This window comes from Heterodontus francisci, chromosome 2 (genome assembly GCF_036365525.1).
Source record: "Heterodontus francisci isolate sHetFra1 chromosome 2, sHetFra1.hap1, whole genome shotgun sequence".
In the NCBI taxonomy this organism is placed as follows: Eukaryota; Metazoa; Chordata; class Chondrichthyes; order Heterodontiformes; family Heterodontidae; genus Heterodontus; species Heterodontus francisci.
Window position 1 is genome coordinate 187,400,206 of NC_090372.1, and position 16,427 is coordinate 187,416,632.

General features: G+C 40.5%; 1 protein-coding gene across 1 annotated transcript; it reads left to right on the top strand.

Moving 5' to 3' along the window:
• Positions 1 to 420: 420 nt before the first annotated feature.
• Positions 421 to 11,210, top strand: klf6a (Kruppel like factor 6a). The gene is made up of 4 exons (XM_068014882.1): positions 421 to 795; positions 3,371 to 3,947; positions 7,044 to 7,167; positions 8,833 to 11,210. The coding sequence occupies exons 1-4, from the start codon at positions 694 to 696 to the stop codon at positions 8,882 to 8,884; spliced, it is 855 nt and encodes a 284-aa protein (XP_067870983.1). The 5' UTR covers positions 421 to 693; the 3' UTR covers positions 8,885 to 11,210.
• Positions 11,211 to 16,427: the final 5,217 nt, after the last annotated feature.

Below are 16,427 nucleotides of genomic sequence, written 5' to 3' on the forward strand. Positions count from 1 at the left end.
TTCCACCAGCTTACAGCGCAACCAATCTGCAACACATCGCAACTGAGCGGTGGAGCACTCTGCTCCGCGGTCTCGCCTTATATACCCTGCTAAAAATAGCCGGCTCCACTCAGGACCAATCAGGCGAGAGTGAAGGGGCGGGTCAACGAGCAGCCAATGAGAGGCGCCGTGACATTCCGCCGCTCGCAGGGTAAGGGGGGGCCGCACCGGCCCGCGCGGCCGCAGGCGTCGGACGTTCCCATTGGACGCTCATGACATCATGGACGTGGCTCTGTGTGGGGGCGGCGTGATTGGCTGTGTGACGGACAGGGACGGGGGGCGGAGCTTGTGGCGTGAGGAGATCACGTGGGGGGAGTGGTGGCGAGGGTAAGGGGGCGGGGCGAGAGGGGGGAGGGCTGTCTCTGCTCCGCTGGGCTCTGGCTCTCAATAGGGAAGTGGAGCGGCGCTGCGCTGACGGTGTGTACATGTTATATGAGTGAGTGTGTGAGAGGGGGTCTCTCACTTCATCTGCTCATTCTGCACAGGCTCCTTCCTGACTGACGGCTTGCATCGGGATACCTTCTTGTGCAAATTGACCTTGTGTTTGTTGAGAACTGAACGGCATTTTGGGCAGCGAAACAATACCTTTTCGCTTTTTGAACCATTTTGTAAACGAAATACCAACACAAACAAGTACACTCATAGCCAGACATTATGGATGTTCTACCGAGATGCAGCATTTTTCAAGAGCTTCAGATTGTGCACGACACTGGCTACTTTTCTGGTCTGGCATCACTTGAAGAATACTGGCAGCAGGTGAATATTATGGTTATTTTTTGAAAGGAAGGACTTGCTTTTTGTGTGTCCTGCACAATGACATGCATTTGTGAACTCAGTGCTGATTCTGAAAATTGAAGTGAGCCCCACTTCACACGATCCATACTCAATGCTGCTTTATTGCATGTCTCTCTGAGACGTACTGTTGAACTGGGGTACAGGTGGGGGTGGTGGGGGGATTTGGCTGCACTGTTCTGCATGAAGCAAAAATGTATTAGAGTACTTGCAGCAAACTCCAGTCCTCTGACTCAAATTTGCCAGTTGCAGCAACTGTCAAATTGCCAAGTGTTTAAAAAAAACTTTAGAACTGTATTGGCTATTGTCAAATCTCTGAGCCTCCCAAACAGGAGTTAGAGCCGTGCTAATCGAACGATTAGGAATTTCTCCATTTGTTGTTAGATTATACTTAAATTTTTTTAAAAATCCAAATCAGGAGACTTGCCAGACATGGCTTGGTGGTTTCATTCTTATTTACAAACGTAATTGAAAGGAATGTTGTTTGAAGTAGCTTGCTGTAATGTTTCCCTCGAGATAACACAAATTATCATAAGAATAGGAAAAGATAAAACCCAGTTCAAATGCTCATCGTATTTGTCGAGGACCAAGGATGGTTTGAACAGCGTTGAAATACACGCAGTTTGTTTAAAGCTCCTGCGTTGTATAATTGCATGCGTTTTTCCTCCTGTTCTTCAAAAGAAGCTGAAACATTCAGTACGTGATTGAAATTGATCCAAGTAGTTTCCTTCAGGCATTTGGGATTGGGCAAACAGCCAAGCTCATCCTTGCTTAGCCTTGAGAGGCATTTTTACTACAACAACCTACGGTTCGGTCTTGTTGCTAATGTGTTTACTGGAAGGTTTGGAGGAGGAGATAGGAGCGTTGAACACGACTTTTTTTTCAATCGGTGGAAGTGTGCTTTCTGAAAAAAAAATCAAACCTGTTCATGAAATATTTCTTAATGAAAAAATAATCCCAGCAACAGTCGACTGCAATAAACTTTCTTACTCTGTAGATGTAATAGCAATTTATATCCTATTCAATATGAGATTAAGCATTGTGAAATACTAAAAGAGGAACATAAATGTTCATCATAGCAAAGTAAAGCCAGTTCAAATATCTTTTAGGTCACACTCAGATGCAGTCTACAGCCAGTAATTTAAAAAAAAAATCATTATCCAATTACTTGAATGAAGCCACATAAGCAGCAACGCTGGGAATGTAGTGCTAAAAATGGAATTATCAAATCATTTGAATCCAACAACATTGTAGTAAGAGTACATTCGGTGACGGCTTCCATCTGTATTCTCACTATTGGAAGCCAAAATTACATTTGCAAAACATATCTTTATTTATTTATGTTTAGTTGATTTTTTTTCTCTTTAAGAACTTCCTATATTGATTCATTCGCTCTTGCGTGCATGGTTGCTAAATGCTGAGCCAAGCAAGTTGTGATAAAGGCAAATGGGGGGGGGGGGGGAAAAAAGGATATTGTTGCTCATGCCATCCTGGCCGTAATTGTTTTTGAAGTACTCGTGCAGATGGTAGAAACGTATAGGAAGTATCCTCTGGACTGGAGAAATAGCAGAGTGACTCACATTGTGCTCCCTCGTAGTGTTATTGGTCAAAGATACCAAAGGAGAGAGAAAAAAAATGTTTTGCACTCTGCACTATGGGACTTCCCAAGAGCATTCCAGTGTAATTTCCTCTCCTGCATCCTGTTGAGGAGCACTTTCCTACACTTTTTTTTTTCTAATTGACATTTTGGTCAACACACAATGAAGGTGAACCAGGCCAAGGGTTCTAGGTTTAACTATTAGCCGGTCAGATCCACTCTTTGCACTGAGCTTGAAATTCTTTGAAATAGCTGATAGGTTGTGTCTCTACACATACAGGAAGCTGTGGTTCTCTGGCAGCTTCACTAGCATGCCCATTCTTTGAATCCAGTACCGTCTACGAGTCAGCTTTACTAAATATGGCTTTCAGTTGTCAGTTACGGCAGGCAACAGAAGCTGGTTCAGAGTTCTTACATTAAAAAAAGAAGAATGTTTGATCTGTCCCTTGTTGTAGTCATTTGCACTGGATCAAGCGAACACAGTGAAATTTTTTTTAAAAAGACATGTATAGAAAGATCAGGGAATTCTTAATGACAAGTTAGATGCCGTAAAGAGGGACCTCCCCTTTTGGCGCAATAATTTAAATTGGTAGTTAGAAACCACAGTGTAGCTATAACGACAATTGTAGATTGTGTTTTGGAACTGAACAGGTTTCATAACTTCTGTAAACAATGGATATTAATGCATTTTTTAATGTAATCTAAATATATAACATTGTTTTAAGAATGCCATATATCTTTTAATATTTTCAAGCACCTTGGGACATTTTATTACAATAACAGTGCTATACAAATGTGAGTTGTTAAAATGATTATACATTGAAAACAGGCATTAGAACAGCCAAAAGTAATCTGCTGTCCTTTGCCAATAGAGAACCTGGGGAAGGTCCTTCAAGAAACCTTGATCCCTTTAGTAACCTTTCACACGTTTCTTTCTTGCAGACCTGCCTGGAGTTGGAGCGGTACCTTCAAAGTGAGCCCTATGTCTCGGCATCTGATTTTAGATTTGACGGACAGGATGACCTCTTGAGCAAAATCATTATGGTCTGTGGGGACAAGGATGAAACTGACAAGAAAAATGCAGGCTTAATGGAAGAGGAGACCCAGGAAAGTCAGAACATGGAGACCAACAGCATGAGCTCCGATGTAAGCAGTGAGTCCCTGGACAGTTCAGAGGAGCTTTCACCTACGGTAAATTATACCTCAAATCCCTTAAGTACTGTTCTGGTAAACTCTGGAAATGTAAACTCTCCAGTTCTTTCCACTCCACCGTCGTCTCCAGAGTTAACCAAGGAATCATCTCCGCAGCTGTGGAACAATCTGCAAGCAAACATTCCCGAGCTGAATACACCAGTTAAAAATCGTGGAAATACTACAAAACCATTGGAAAAATCTAGTCCTGTAAATGGAGAAGCTTCACCTGATGGGAGGAGAAGGGTCCATCGGTGTCATTTCAATGGATGTAGGAAAGTTTACACCAAAAGTTCACATCTAAAAGCACATCAACGTACTCACACAGGTTAGTAGATAATTGCACAATTTGTCATTTCATGTTTTACTTTAAGGAGTGCAAGCAATGGATCGCATTATAATGCTATTCATATTTAAGGTCTGATGCACAAGCTGTTCAGAGAATGTTACTAAGCATGTCCGGTATATGGTTTACGCAAAGTTGCAGGCCTATGTGGAATGAGCAGGGGAATGAGACTAATTAGCCAGCTCTTACAAAGAGGCAGCAGATGCATAATGGGCCAAATGGTCCCCATCTTTGCTATATGACTCTACTTTGGTTTTTAGAAAAATGCTGTAAAATGTCAAAATATGAATGAGTGCTTCATCTGAGTAGCTGTTCCTATTCTGGTTAGAGTGACAAATGATCATTTTGTGCTGAGGGATTCCTTTGGATCCTTTGGGCAGTTTTGCTATACACTCTAAATTAAATCTCAGCCTGTTCGATCCCAAAGAATTCAGAGCAATGTGGAGTCTACTTAAAAGAATCAAATCCTTATTTGTTATTGCATTGTTTTGCATGTGCGTTTAAATGGCAGGAACCAGCTCAGTAGGCGTACTATTGAAGTGTTGGACTGTCAACTAAAGGGCCCATGTCTGAATTCCAGCCTCCATTGACATTCAGACTTGGCAATCCTCTTTCGAGGCAGAATGTCAAGCAATGCAATGGAGCACTCTTCCTTTGCAGAGTCTTTCACTTGGTTGGTGGGTGAGGGGGAATCAAACAGCTGTCATCACACCAATCACGGATGGGGCAAATGATTTGATATTCCTCGGATCTACTTATAACCAGCAATCATATTACATCTGAGACTTGTGTTCTCTGGCACTACCCACAATGAACGTGTCAGTTGTTGCACCTTGCCAAATTATTTGTGGTAGTCGTGGCGCATCATAGATTGTGAGCTGAGAGAGCACTTGGTCGAAAGCCTTGCCTCCCTGCAGAATGAGAGAATGTGGCAGCATGACATCTAAAAAAGGGGGGGCGGGGGAGTACAGGTAAACATCTGAAACGTATTTGCCACGCTGCCAAATAACATGTTAGCGCTAAGCTTCAACCTAACATTCAGACCAGCTTTCAAACCATTTGTGACAGCATGTGTTGCAAATCAGCCCAGTGTAATGTTTTTATTTTTGCTCCAGACACCGTACTGCTTAAAGGGACTAGAGTTTTTTGTGTGGAGGGGGAGCGGGGGCTGCTGATGAAGCAATCACTCTATCGTCAGATCTACTACTGATCTGATTTGGTAATCAATACACCAGATGCTCCCTGTCGTTGGTGGATAGACTAGAGTTACCATCAATCTGGTTTACGACTGGCTCATTTTAAAAAAAATCAACTGTAAAAGAGTAGGTTTCAAATGGGGAGAAAAATCTTGAGAATAAGCTGTGACATGAATAAAGCTTAAATCAATTTGTGCTGTTGGTTTCTAATACCAGAAACAGATTGTTTAAGGTTTTTCTCACCACACGTGAAAGTTGACAACATGTGAGCAGAGCAAATTTTTGTTCCTCCTTCAAGTAAACCCAATTAGCAATGCGCATTCTTAAGATCTGGCAATACAGATGTACACAGAAATCCATGTACAATTTGCTACCGTTATTTTTTTCTGCGCCCTGTTACAATCAGGCATCCCAAGTCCTGACCCAAACTGTGCCCACTATCCAGTGATAGACTGGGCAAAATTATTTTTAAGGTTGACTCAGCCGAGAGCATAAATTGTGAACTTTGCCTACTTGAATCATTCAAGCTGTCATTCCAGCAGATTAATAGGTACAGGGGACAGGGCCTTAATTATTTGAAAAAAAACCTTATTCACATCAGATGTGTAGAACGTAAATGTAAGGATGAGTATACAGATACGACTGCTAGAAAGCTGGCACTTATCCATTTGAAGTTAACGTAAACCAAAACTTCAACAATCCAGGAGAAGGATGCAGCAATGTTGAGGGTAATTTCCAAAATATGGGAAAGAATTAAGTTCTGGTTTCTGTACGATCTGTCCAGAAGCGGGCACGTATCAGGATTGAAAAGTCTGAGCAGTTGAAAATATTGTGACAGACCTTAAATGCTACAGTCTGATTTCTCAGGAAGAATGGTCGTAGGAAGTTTGAAATGATGATTATTTAAGATTGCAATGCCAAGCCAATTACAGCATTAGAGCACACAGTCCCAAGGCTGTAGGCTGATTGATTTTTTTCCCACATAATTTCTTTCTTGGAAATGGGTGTAATTAATATTTCATAATATGCAATGCAATCGTCATCTTTTGAAACGACGTTATTGCATAGCTTATTAAATAAAAATACAGACATAAACTTGCTTCTCAATGACTGTTTTACAGTCACACAGTGTTTAGGAGAACTGCCCCCTGTTTAACAATGAGAAAGCAAAGCTGTCAGTAGTTTTGTAGCTGCCAATGGTTTGCTATGTTTCGAGCAATCATAAATTGGGCATGCTTATTAACATTCTGTGAATAGCTTGTGCATCAGGCCTTAAATATGAATAGCATTTTAATGCGATTCCCTCTACTTGCACTCTTGAAGTAAAAGGTGAAATGGCAAATATTGTGTCAATCAAATGCTTTTGTGATTTACTGAGTATCGTTTAAAAAATAGTGCAGCCATCAAGATTATTTGCATGACAAAGAGATCAGTATCAGTAAAACCCAGTGACATCCTTTCATTTCTTGCATTCTGTCTGTCTCTCAATCTGTCTCCCTGTGTGTCTCTCTTCCTCCCTATTTCTCTCAGCCAACAGATTGAAAGGAGAACCAATATAATAGAAATGGGAAATTGTTGCCCAGCTGATTTCTGGAAAATTTCTCAGATATCAAGTATTAATTGCTAAGCAAAATTTCACAACATATTGGACTTCAGTTGGCTGGTATTTGAGAACTAGCATCTCCAGTGTTCTGTCAAATGGAAAGGTATCATAATAATCAAATACATGTATTCAAACAGCAGTAGGGTATATTTTTCGAAATGGCAGCAGGAACTCCGTTTTTAAAAAACTTTTGTTTGATGTTGTAAATGGTGCAGTTTCTCATTGTGCAGATTCAAATTGCATTCTGCTGCATAACATGTTTCTATTTTATCACCACAGGTGAAAAACCTTACAGGTGTTCGTGGGAAGGCTGCGAATGGCGATTTGCACGAAGTGATGAGCTTACAAGGCACTTCAGGAAACACACTGGGGCAAAACCGTTCAAATGCTCTCATTGTGACAGGTATGAATAGATATATAACTTCAGACTCTCTTCTGTTAGAGGCTAAACAACAGGGATTCAACACTCTGTGCCGCACAATGAGAGGGGTCACATTCGTTCATTTTATTTAGCCACCAGTGAGCGTGCCAGTACGCACAGAGCCGATTCTTCCCTTTCGTCTGCGAAGAACTGGTCATCATTCTCAATATCGTAGAAAAGGTGCTGATATGGAGATTATGAGCAAGGAAAGGACAGAATGCTGCACTACACAAGGGATGTTAAAGAAGAGGGGTGGGGGTGGAAGAATAGAAAACATTAAAAACTTGGAAACAAATTGCAAATTTTCTTGCCAATAAACATAATAAAAAAACTGATACAAATGTACAGAAGAACCATTGTGCAACATGTATTCCCAGGCAAAGCCCATTCTGCTTCACTCACAATCTCCTTAGCATCATTACAAATTCCAGATTGCAAATGTCAGAGGTAACATTGTTGCAGCTATTTCAGCCACTTTTTAAATCACGTTGCTATACTTAGGTGAACAAAACATTTGAATATGGAAGTCAGATAAATTTGAGTTTTTGTTTTTTTTTATGACAAATTAATGTAAGTCTGCTATTGGCAAATACTGTTTTTATTTAAAACTAATTATTATTGTGAAAAAAGTGAAACTAAACCAAGTGGTAAATGTGTTTGTCTATTTAACACTCTTATTCTTGTGACCAGAACACCCCTTACTCACTTGTTTAGACCTACCCCATTGTTATTCTTAAAGATTATGGGTGAACAATCTCACTGGGTATAATAATGCTTGACCATATTTACCCATAATTCTTAAAAAGCTTGTCATGGTAACTTTGGAGGCCTATATCTGTGAGTTTGGAGTAATCTAATTACAAGATTAAGTAAAAAGGAAATACCATGGTGATGAATGGAGAGCAATGTGAGACAGTCTTGTAGCAAGGAGAATGATTTAATGCCCTGTAGTCAGTTCTGCATTTATTCTTCATCTAAATGGCAGTGTAATATAACTGCTTTCCTTCACTACCTAGGTAGCTTTTTCAGCTAGGTTAGCGGTAGCTATTGAGGCTATTTGACCAAAGAAGAGCTTAAAATGGGGTGAATCAAGCAGCATCTGTTTTTGTTTGCCACATCTGAGGGGGAATGCTTGACCATTGTAAGGCACATTGCACAGTGAGGCCTAGTCAATTTGAGTGACAAGCAGCCTGAGATTGAAACCTACAACATCTGAAATAGTTTTTTTTTTAAGTCATGGTTCTAGGAATGGAGCCACTATATGTGGAACAAAATTTGAATCTGAACGTGTAAAATATAGTACAGGAGCCATACGTTTTATGCCAATTAGATCGGTCAGGAAAGAGCTACACTGGGATTTTTAAGTGTATTATATGGGTGGCCATAGAGGAAAGCTAGAAACTAGAAAATGCATGTTCCATGTTTTTACTAAAGTTATGTGTCATGAGGTAATTTCAGTCTACACAGATTTAAACTGATATTCTTGAAACAACACACTTGGTTCCCATAAGAACATTTACTAGTTTATATCCATTTCAGTTTGATTCCAATTCCGTTTTACTAACCAATGCATATATACTATATGAGCTCAGGGTTTGAAGTTCTGTGTTTACCAAATGTAATTCTTTTTTTGTTTCTCTACCCCAGGTGTTTCTCCAGGTCTGACCACTTGGCCCTTCACATGAAGAGACACATCTGAAAGTGTCCAAAGTAAAAGTCCGTTGGCGATTCAGCTTCACAATTGAACTGCCACACGAGGAGGAACGTATGCTCCAGCCAAAGCATGCCATTTTGCACCCTACCCAGTAGCCTCCAGGGCCTTTTTTGTCAGGGTGTTCTCAGAGAGTGTTAGTGTGAGATGCAGCATAACAACTGTGGTATATGGTGTCTTGGGTATTTCTTGGATGTATCCACTGGTACCTAACCTTATGAATGGCTGCCAAGCCCCTGCTGTGAGTATGTGTACTGAGAACATTGTTGACTGGGTTGACTGTATGATGAGGAACCAATGATTTTTTCTTGTGGTGAGGTAAGATTGCTTTAAAATGGGCTGGATGAGTGTGTGTGAGAGCGAACGAAAGAGAAAATAGAGAGAGGGACGTACCTGGAGATGGGATAACCGCCAAATGTCTTCATTGTTCCATGCCTTAAGGAAGGCGCTGAACCTGGACAGGAGACTGACCCCTTTCCCGTGTGAGAGGAGCTTTTGGTGTCTGGTGCAGCTGATAAATGTGCAATGTGTCGAGTAGCCTTGTTCACTTGCTACAAAAAAGCTAATTTGTAATCCATTGTATAAGCTGTGTATTAAGGATATAACACAACTATAACTTTCATAATAAGTAGAAAGGTGTTGCATGATTCTGGGGATTGTACACTTTTCATTCTTTGTAATTGGGGACTGCAATTTGATTCCAATTATGTGCAGTTTAAAAAAAAAAGAGATCTAGTTGGGCAAATGTTACATAACGTAAAGGAAACCTGGACTTTTTTGGTTGGATACCACTATAGCTTAGCAACTGATTTACTTAAGCAGCTAATTTTGGTCTTTTTTTATTTATGCCTGAGGACTAATTTCTGGTTTCTAAATGTTAATGCACTGTTGACATGAAATAATGGTGCCTTATGAAAGTGACCTTGCTACACTGCTGTAGCAATCTCATGTGGGTCACCAGACAGGGGTATGGGTGACTTGGGCTCCATTAAGGCTCCCTATCACATGATCTTGTACTCTATGCCTCTTTCTGTCTTTGACATGGAAACAATAAAAAAAGCTTTTCTTTAATCTTCTGAGTACTAAATGCCAATTTTTGTCTATCCAAGTATTAAATATTAGTTCTTTTATTTTTTTATTTTGACTGAATATAATGTATTAAAATGATCTATTAAAGGTGTTTTTTTATATTATAAAAATATATTGATGTGCTGTTAATGGTAACACATTCCTAGTACACTAAGCATAAAAGATGACCATGACAAATTGCTTGGCTGTAAAGCACTGTTAATTCTGAAAAAGCATTTTCGCTATAACCCTAATGTAGTAAAACGGAAGATTTATAATGGTTAACAGTGACATTGGAGAGATTCTAGCATGGGATGAATCAGATAAAGTGGCTCGCTGGGGCCTTTGCTAGCACTAATTTCCTTTTGTTAGCCTGCTGATTCGGCACATTAGATATTGAGCTGTCTGGAGTGCAATATCTTAATTTGACCCATCAATGGATGGCCTGAGATGCATTTCAGCAGACAAGTGAAAACGCAATTGCTAGGTTTGCAGACATGGTTAGAAAGTCATTGTATTTCACAGTCGCGAAGGCCGACTAGTCATTTACTGAATTTTAATCAACTGGGTATTTTAAAAACGCACAAAAAAAATCCTTGAACATCAGGAACTGCTGCTGATTAAATTGTCGGACCTAATGTGGGCTGGGGGATGGTGGTGGAGAGGAATGCAGTTGGATGGTATAATGTTTACAAAAACGCATGGTTTCGAGGGCAGAGACATACACACCTCCCCTTCTATGCATTTTTATTTGCCAAAACCATAGAGGCAGCTGCTTTTTTGAAGACAATTTACGGCATTTTGTAAACTCTGCATGCGTATGCTATGCTCTACCTAGTCGTAACAAGCCACTAAGTAAGGATGCCAATGACAGAAAGTAAAAACTTGAATCAGCTTGTGCTTTTTAATGCAATATATAAAAAAAAAAGTTGAATTCACTGGAAGAAAAGGTTAGGCCATGTACTATTTTTCTATTAACTTGCCAATGAGCAGTACTCGTACTGTTCTGTGGATAATGGAGCCTTAATGAAACCGTATGACCTTTTGGCTTGCAATTAAAATTGTTCTTATTATTGATGTTTCACATTTCTTTTTAAAAGCCCTGTTTATCTCCAAACCTCTTTGTAAAATTTTGTTATTTGAAATCTTTTTACAAGGTTTTATTTGAAATTGTTTTTTGCAAGATTGTTATATTTCTGTATGAATGTATTTTTTATTGTAAAACAATGGAAAATTCTTATCCGAATCTGTCTCTTTTGTTTCATTTCTTCCCAGTCTTCTTGAAGTTACTTGAATGTCTTAAGCTTTTATTTTAAGTTGAGTCCCTTTTTAGTGACCACTGACATGTCTGTTTACAGATTAAGACTAGGTGCCAGTGTTGCTTGATCATTCAGTGTAGAGCAGGCCATGCTCCCAAGTGGTATCTTACTCTTGGAACACTGGTGGAATGCTACAACAATCTGCACAATGGAGACAACAGGATGTGGGTTTAATATCCTCACATAGTGAGTGCCTGATCTCAATCATGTTACTGTGACTATTACCAGTTTCCCTAGTAGAGGTCAGGCACTAACTTTCGCAGGAAATGAAAAAACAAGCATTGGGCAATTTGTTCTAATTTATCATGGCTGTTTCACTTGTTGGATGGAAGCTGGGATAATTTCCTGCCTTCTCTTTCTGGAGAACAAGGGAAGGAATGGGAACAGCTCTAAATACTGGCTTGGTCAACAATCCGCATCTGAACAGGTCGTGACTTGTGGTGCATTAAACAGCAAGTTTGCTGAGGGTTACGTGAACGGAGGTAGGCTCTAAATGGCTTGCAAATCATATTACGCATGCATTGCTTTATGCTGACACATTTGAATCTGAGAATTCCACCATAATATAAGGAAGCCATTTAATGAAAAGGTAGATATGGCCACAAGGACCTAGCACTTCTGGAGCCTATTTGTATATGATGTCTTAATGCTGGCAGAGTTCTTTTTGCTCACTTCAGTGTGATGCTGTCTATAGTAAGCAGTCAGGATGCATTAACCTATACTTTTCATTGCTTACTTGTTCAGAAATATTTTGGTCATTTCAGCAAGTTGGCTCTAAGTGCCAACATAATGCAATTATGATAGATTTGCATATTATCATGTGTAATTGAACAAAAGACAGACCATAAAGAGTATCGATGGGATAATGCTGAGACCACTATGACTGGTTTATACTCATCTCTTCTCCTTAGGTATTCGTTGGCCTTGTCCTGTTCTAACACTGAACAATAAAACTGGTGGGAAAAATGGTTGAAAGGTTATTATTTGCCCCATGGTAATTGTGACATGAACTTTTCCCATCTCTAAAAAAATTTAATCAATGGAAATTTAATTCAAAAGGGAATATAAAACGATGTGATGAGCAACTTAAAAAAAAAAACTAGGGCTGATTTCACTGTAGTAGAGAAGATTAAGGATGGTGGAAGCAGATTCAATAGTCACTTTAAAAAGGGGAAAAATGTGCAGTGCTGTGGGAAAAGAGCAGGTGAGTGGGAATTATTAGATTGTGCCTGTGCCAGCTCTTTGAAAGCACTATGGGCCAAATGGCCTCCTATGCAGTATGATTCTGCCATTTTAAGAAGGAATTAGATAAAGTTGTGAGGAAGAGATATACCAAAAGCTGAGGAAAAGGCAGGGAAATAAGAGTAGCCAATTCCCATGTTATTTAACACAGGGACTTGGGGAAAATGGTTTCCCTTCAGTGTTGAAATCTCTAAATCTACAGGTACATCTTGGTTTAGGAAAGAGCTACAACAGTCCATGAAACATTGGATGTAATAAGAAAGAGAAAATGAAGGATAGTGGCGCAAGGCAAACATATTAATGCCATTTACAGCATTTCGCACTTTTCTGTTCAAGCTGGAAAGCATTGTGGCTCTGGCTTACTAGTGGCTGGATTTTGTGGCCTGAAAATAATTTGGATTTCAGGATTATTCTATGTAGTTACAAAATATATGAATTTATAGCAGCAGACTCCATGAGTAAATTATTCTTAACGCGGCTTCTTATCTACAGTTCTCCATGCTCTTCTATATATTGTAAACCCAGGTAAAATACTGTGAATTTAATTTTTTGTCCATGCTGAATGGATTTTCAATGCAGAGAAAGGTGTCTGCTAACAGGCAAATCAAATGTCTTAGCAAGGAACAAGAATGTCTCAACCTTACAAACACTAGTCCTAATTTGTATAGAAAATTGCAAGAACATAGAAATACTTGTAAAGTTACCTGCCGCTGGGCCTAACAGGTCCATCCACTCTCAGCATATCCTTAAATCCCTTCTCCAGAATTTCATCTATCAATACCTTCCGATCCTGTTCAGCAGCAGAACTGAGAAGGCACTTTTCTTTCTTGGAATCGGCATTCACAGTTATTCAGAGTGTCATGAAAGTTATCTCCCATCAGAAAGTATGGAAATGGCATTTTCTCTGTTCAGAACAATGTACATCATTGAGTTTCATGATATTTGGAGTTACTCACTGTCAGTATTGTAGAGCTCTTGCTGATTCAGGTTAATGTTCATTTGGCTCTCATCTGAATGAGCTAGAAAGCCAGCTTGGACTTGAACTCAACCTAGAATGGGTCTGGGTGGACACTTGTGAGAAACAGTAACATTAAGGCTCTCTTGGCCCCTGTTTGAAATGTTTGGCTTGTTGTATAAGACTCTATTCTGTAATATAGTGGCTGAAGAAGTTCACCAGCCTGCAATTAGAACAGATGTCTTAGTCACTTTTCAGAACTTTACTGGAAATGATGAAAGGAGTCTTGAAAGCTGCACTGGAAGTCCTAGCAGACATAAAAATGCGATTTGCTCAATACTGAGTGAAGACAAGTTTTGGAGCTGGCGAAATAATCAAAACTGTGAGAAACCTCATCTAAACTTGAGCCTGAATCCCCAGTTTGAGAGTTTTTAGCAATCTAAACATATTATCAATGTTTTACTGATCTATTCCTTTAAGAATTTTAAATACTTGAATACTTATCTCTCATGAGCCTTTTCTTTTCTATAGTAAACAATCCTAATCTATTCAATGTTTCCTGATAGCTCAGATGCCTTAAGGTAGGTATCCTTTTTCTACACAGCCTCTAATGTCTGGCTATCCATGCTGTCGTACTGTGGTTGGCGTTGTACTCAATATTCTATGTGTAACTATACCAGTGCCTTACATAGAATGTCATCTTCTAAGATTCATGGTCGATCCCTCTGACTATATATCCCCAAGACTTGGTTGGCTTTCTTTCCTGTGCCACACATTGTGCTGACTATCAATATGCCCAGATGATCCCCACAGGTTGTGTCCTGTAACCTAGAGCTATTTAGTTTATATTCTCACTATTTGGCTGGGATTTTACGCCCCCACCCCCCCCACCCCAGGTAGAGTCAGAGGCGGGGTGGGGCTGGGGGGGTGGGGTAGCCATGGGGAATCATGTGGTGGGGGGTGGGAAGCACCTGGGCAGAGGACCCATCACCTCCCCATCGCCCAGTGATCTTCTCGGAGGTGAGATAGGTCAACGACGGCCTTCCTGCCCAGAGGCCAATTAACGCCCTTAAGTGATCTATTAATAGCCAAATAAGGGTCTCTTCCCGCCGCAGCTGGGATCTTCCCAGCAGTGGGGGCAGGGGGGTGGCCTCTGCCAAGTGGGGAGGATGCCTTGTAAAACTGCGGGCTTGGGGGGGGGGTGGGGGGTGTGGTCCCTCCTTCGTGGGTAATTTGTGGCCCAGAGGACCTCCCCTTTACAACAACTTTACCCCTGGGACGCTCCTCCCCCTGGACTAAATGACCACCCCCCCATGCCACCACCTCCCCCCTCCCCCTACTGTCAGGGCCTTCTAGACTGGCCCCAGCAACCCCACCTCACCGACCTCTGTTCTGGCCTGGTTCCAAGGTCTCTGCAATACCGGCAGTGGCCACTGCTCCCAGTGGCACTGCCGAGTTGCCTACCCTCTGATTGTCCGGCAGCTCTTGGAGGCGGGATCCCCATCCCTTCAAAGTCTTTAAAGGGACGGGGATCCTGCCTCATAAAATTTTGATTCAAATAGACCAGAGGATTGCTCCGGGAGGGGGCACAAAAAAGGCAGAGGCGAGGTATCCCCCACCTTTTCGGCCCGGCACCAGGTGCCCCACTTCCAGCACAAAATCCAGCCCTTTACTTCCCTTCTCAAATTCATTATCGTGTGTTGGTCCACATTAAAAGACATGTGTCACTCATCAGTTTACCTTCCCAATGTAGATATCAGCGAGGGCTCAATGATAGCAGTTTTGCCTCTGAGAAGGTTATGGGTTCAAGCCCCGGTTCAGAAACTTGAGCATATAAACCAGGTTACCTCTGAGGGAATAATGCACCATCGGAGATGCTAGCTTTTGGATGAAATGTTAAACCAGGATCCCATCTATCCTCTCAGGGGGATGTAAAATACTATTTAGAGAACAGCAGTAGAGCTCTCCTTATAGGAAATAATTATGTCTCTTTGTTCAGTGTTTTATTCTCTATATAATAGTGGAGAGCTCGTAAGAAATGGGAAGCAAGGTATAATACAGGCCCCTTACAGCAGTTCCAAACCCTGTCAGTGTTCTCTCTACAAATAACATTTCTTAACAAATGTTAAGGAGGGAAAAATTAGAGTACAAGAGAAAGCTGGCTAGAAATATCAAAACAGATAGTAAGAGTTTCTATAGATATTTTAAAAAGAAAAGCGATCACGAAGAGCATTGGTCCTATAGAAAGTGAGACTGGGGAATTAATAAGGGAAAATAAGGAGATGGAAGATGAATTGAACAGGTATTTTGCATCAGTCTTCACCATAGAGGATACAAGTAGCATCCCAGGAAAGCTGTAAATCAGCCGTAAATGTTCGTATCAGGGAGGTCATTCTCTCTTTTGGATACAACCTGAGCTGTATCCAAATGAAAGTTTTGTTAAAATGAAAATTGCTGCTAACCTTTTCCTAGGCCTCATATGAAACCTAAATTAAATCTAAAGAAATTAACTGAGGAATTCTGTAATTATTTAATCTTGGTGGAATTATTGCATTGTGTTAAAGCATCTTCATAATGAATAATAAGTGGTTGGAGGTATTTTGTGAAGGTCGGCACAGACTCGGCGGGCCGAAGGGCCTGTTTCAGTGCTGTATCTCTAAATTAAACTAGACTCTGCAATTATGAAATATCTGTAGTGAATTCATTTTTTTAAACAATATACATGCTTCCTTTGAGTCTGGTTCAATATTGAAAGCTTGGCATACTTGAAATTACCCTATACACTCTAATTTTAACTCGTTGTTAGAAATAAACTCTTGAGCCTAAATACCTGTGGTGGTTTGGCTATTTCTGTCATACCAGCGGTGAGAAATAGGCAGAATCAGAACATGGCAGGGATCCAGATCTTTGCTGCCTCTAGGATTTTCTTGCACGGTTTGTCAGGGGT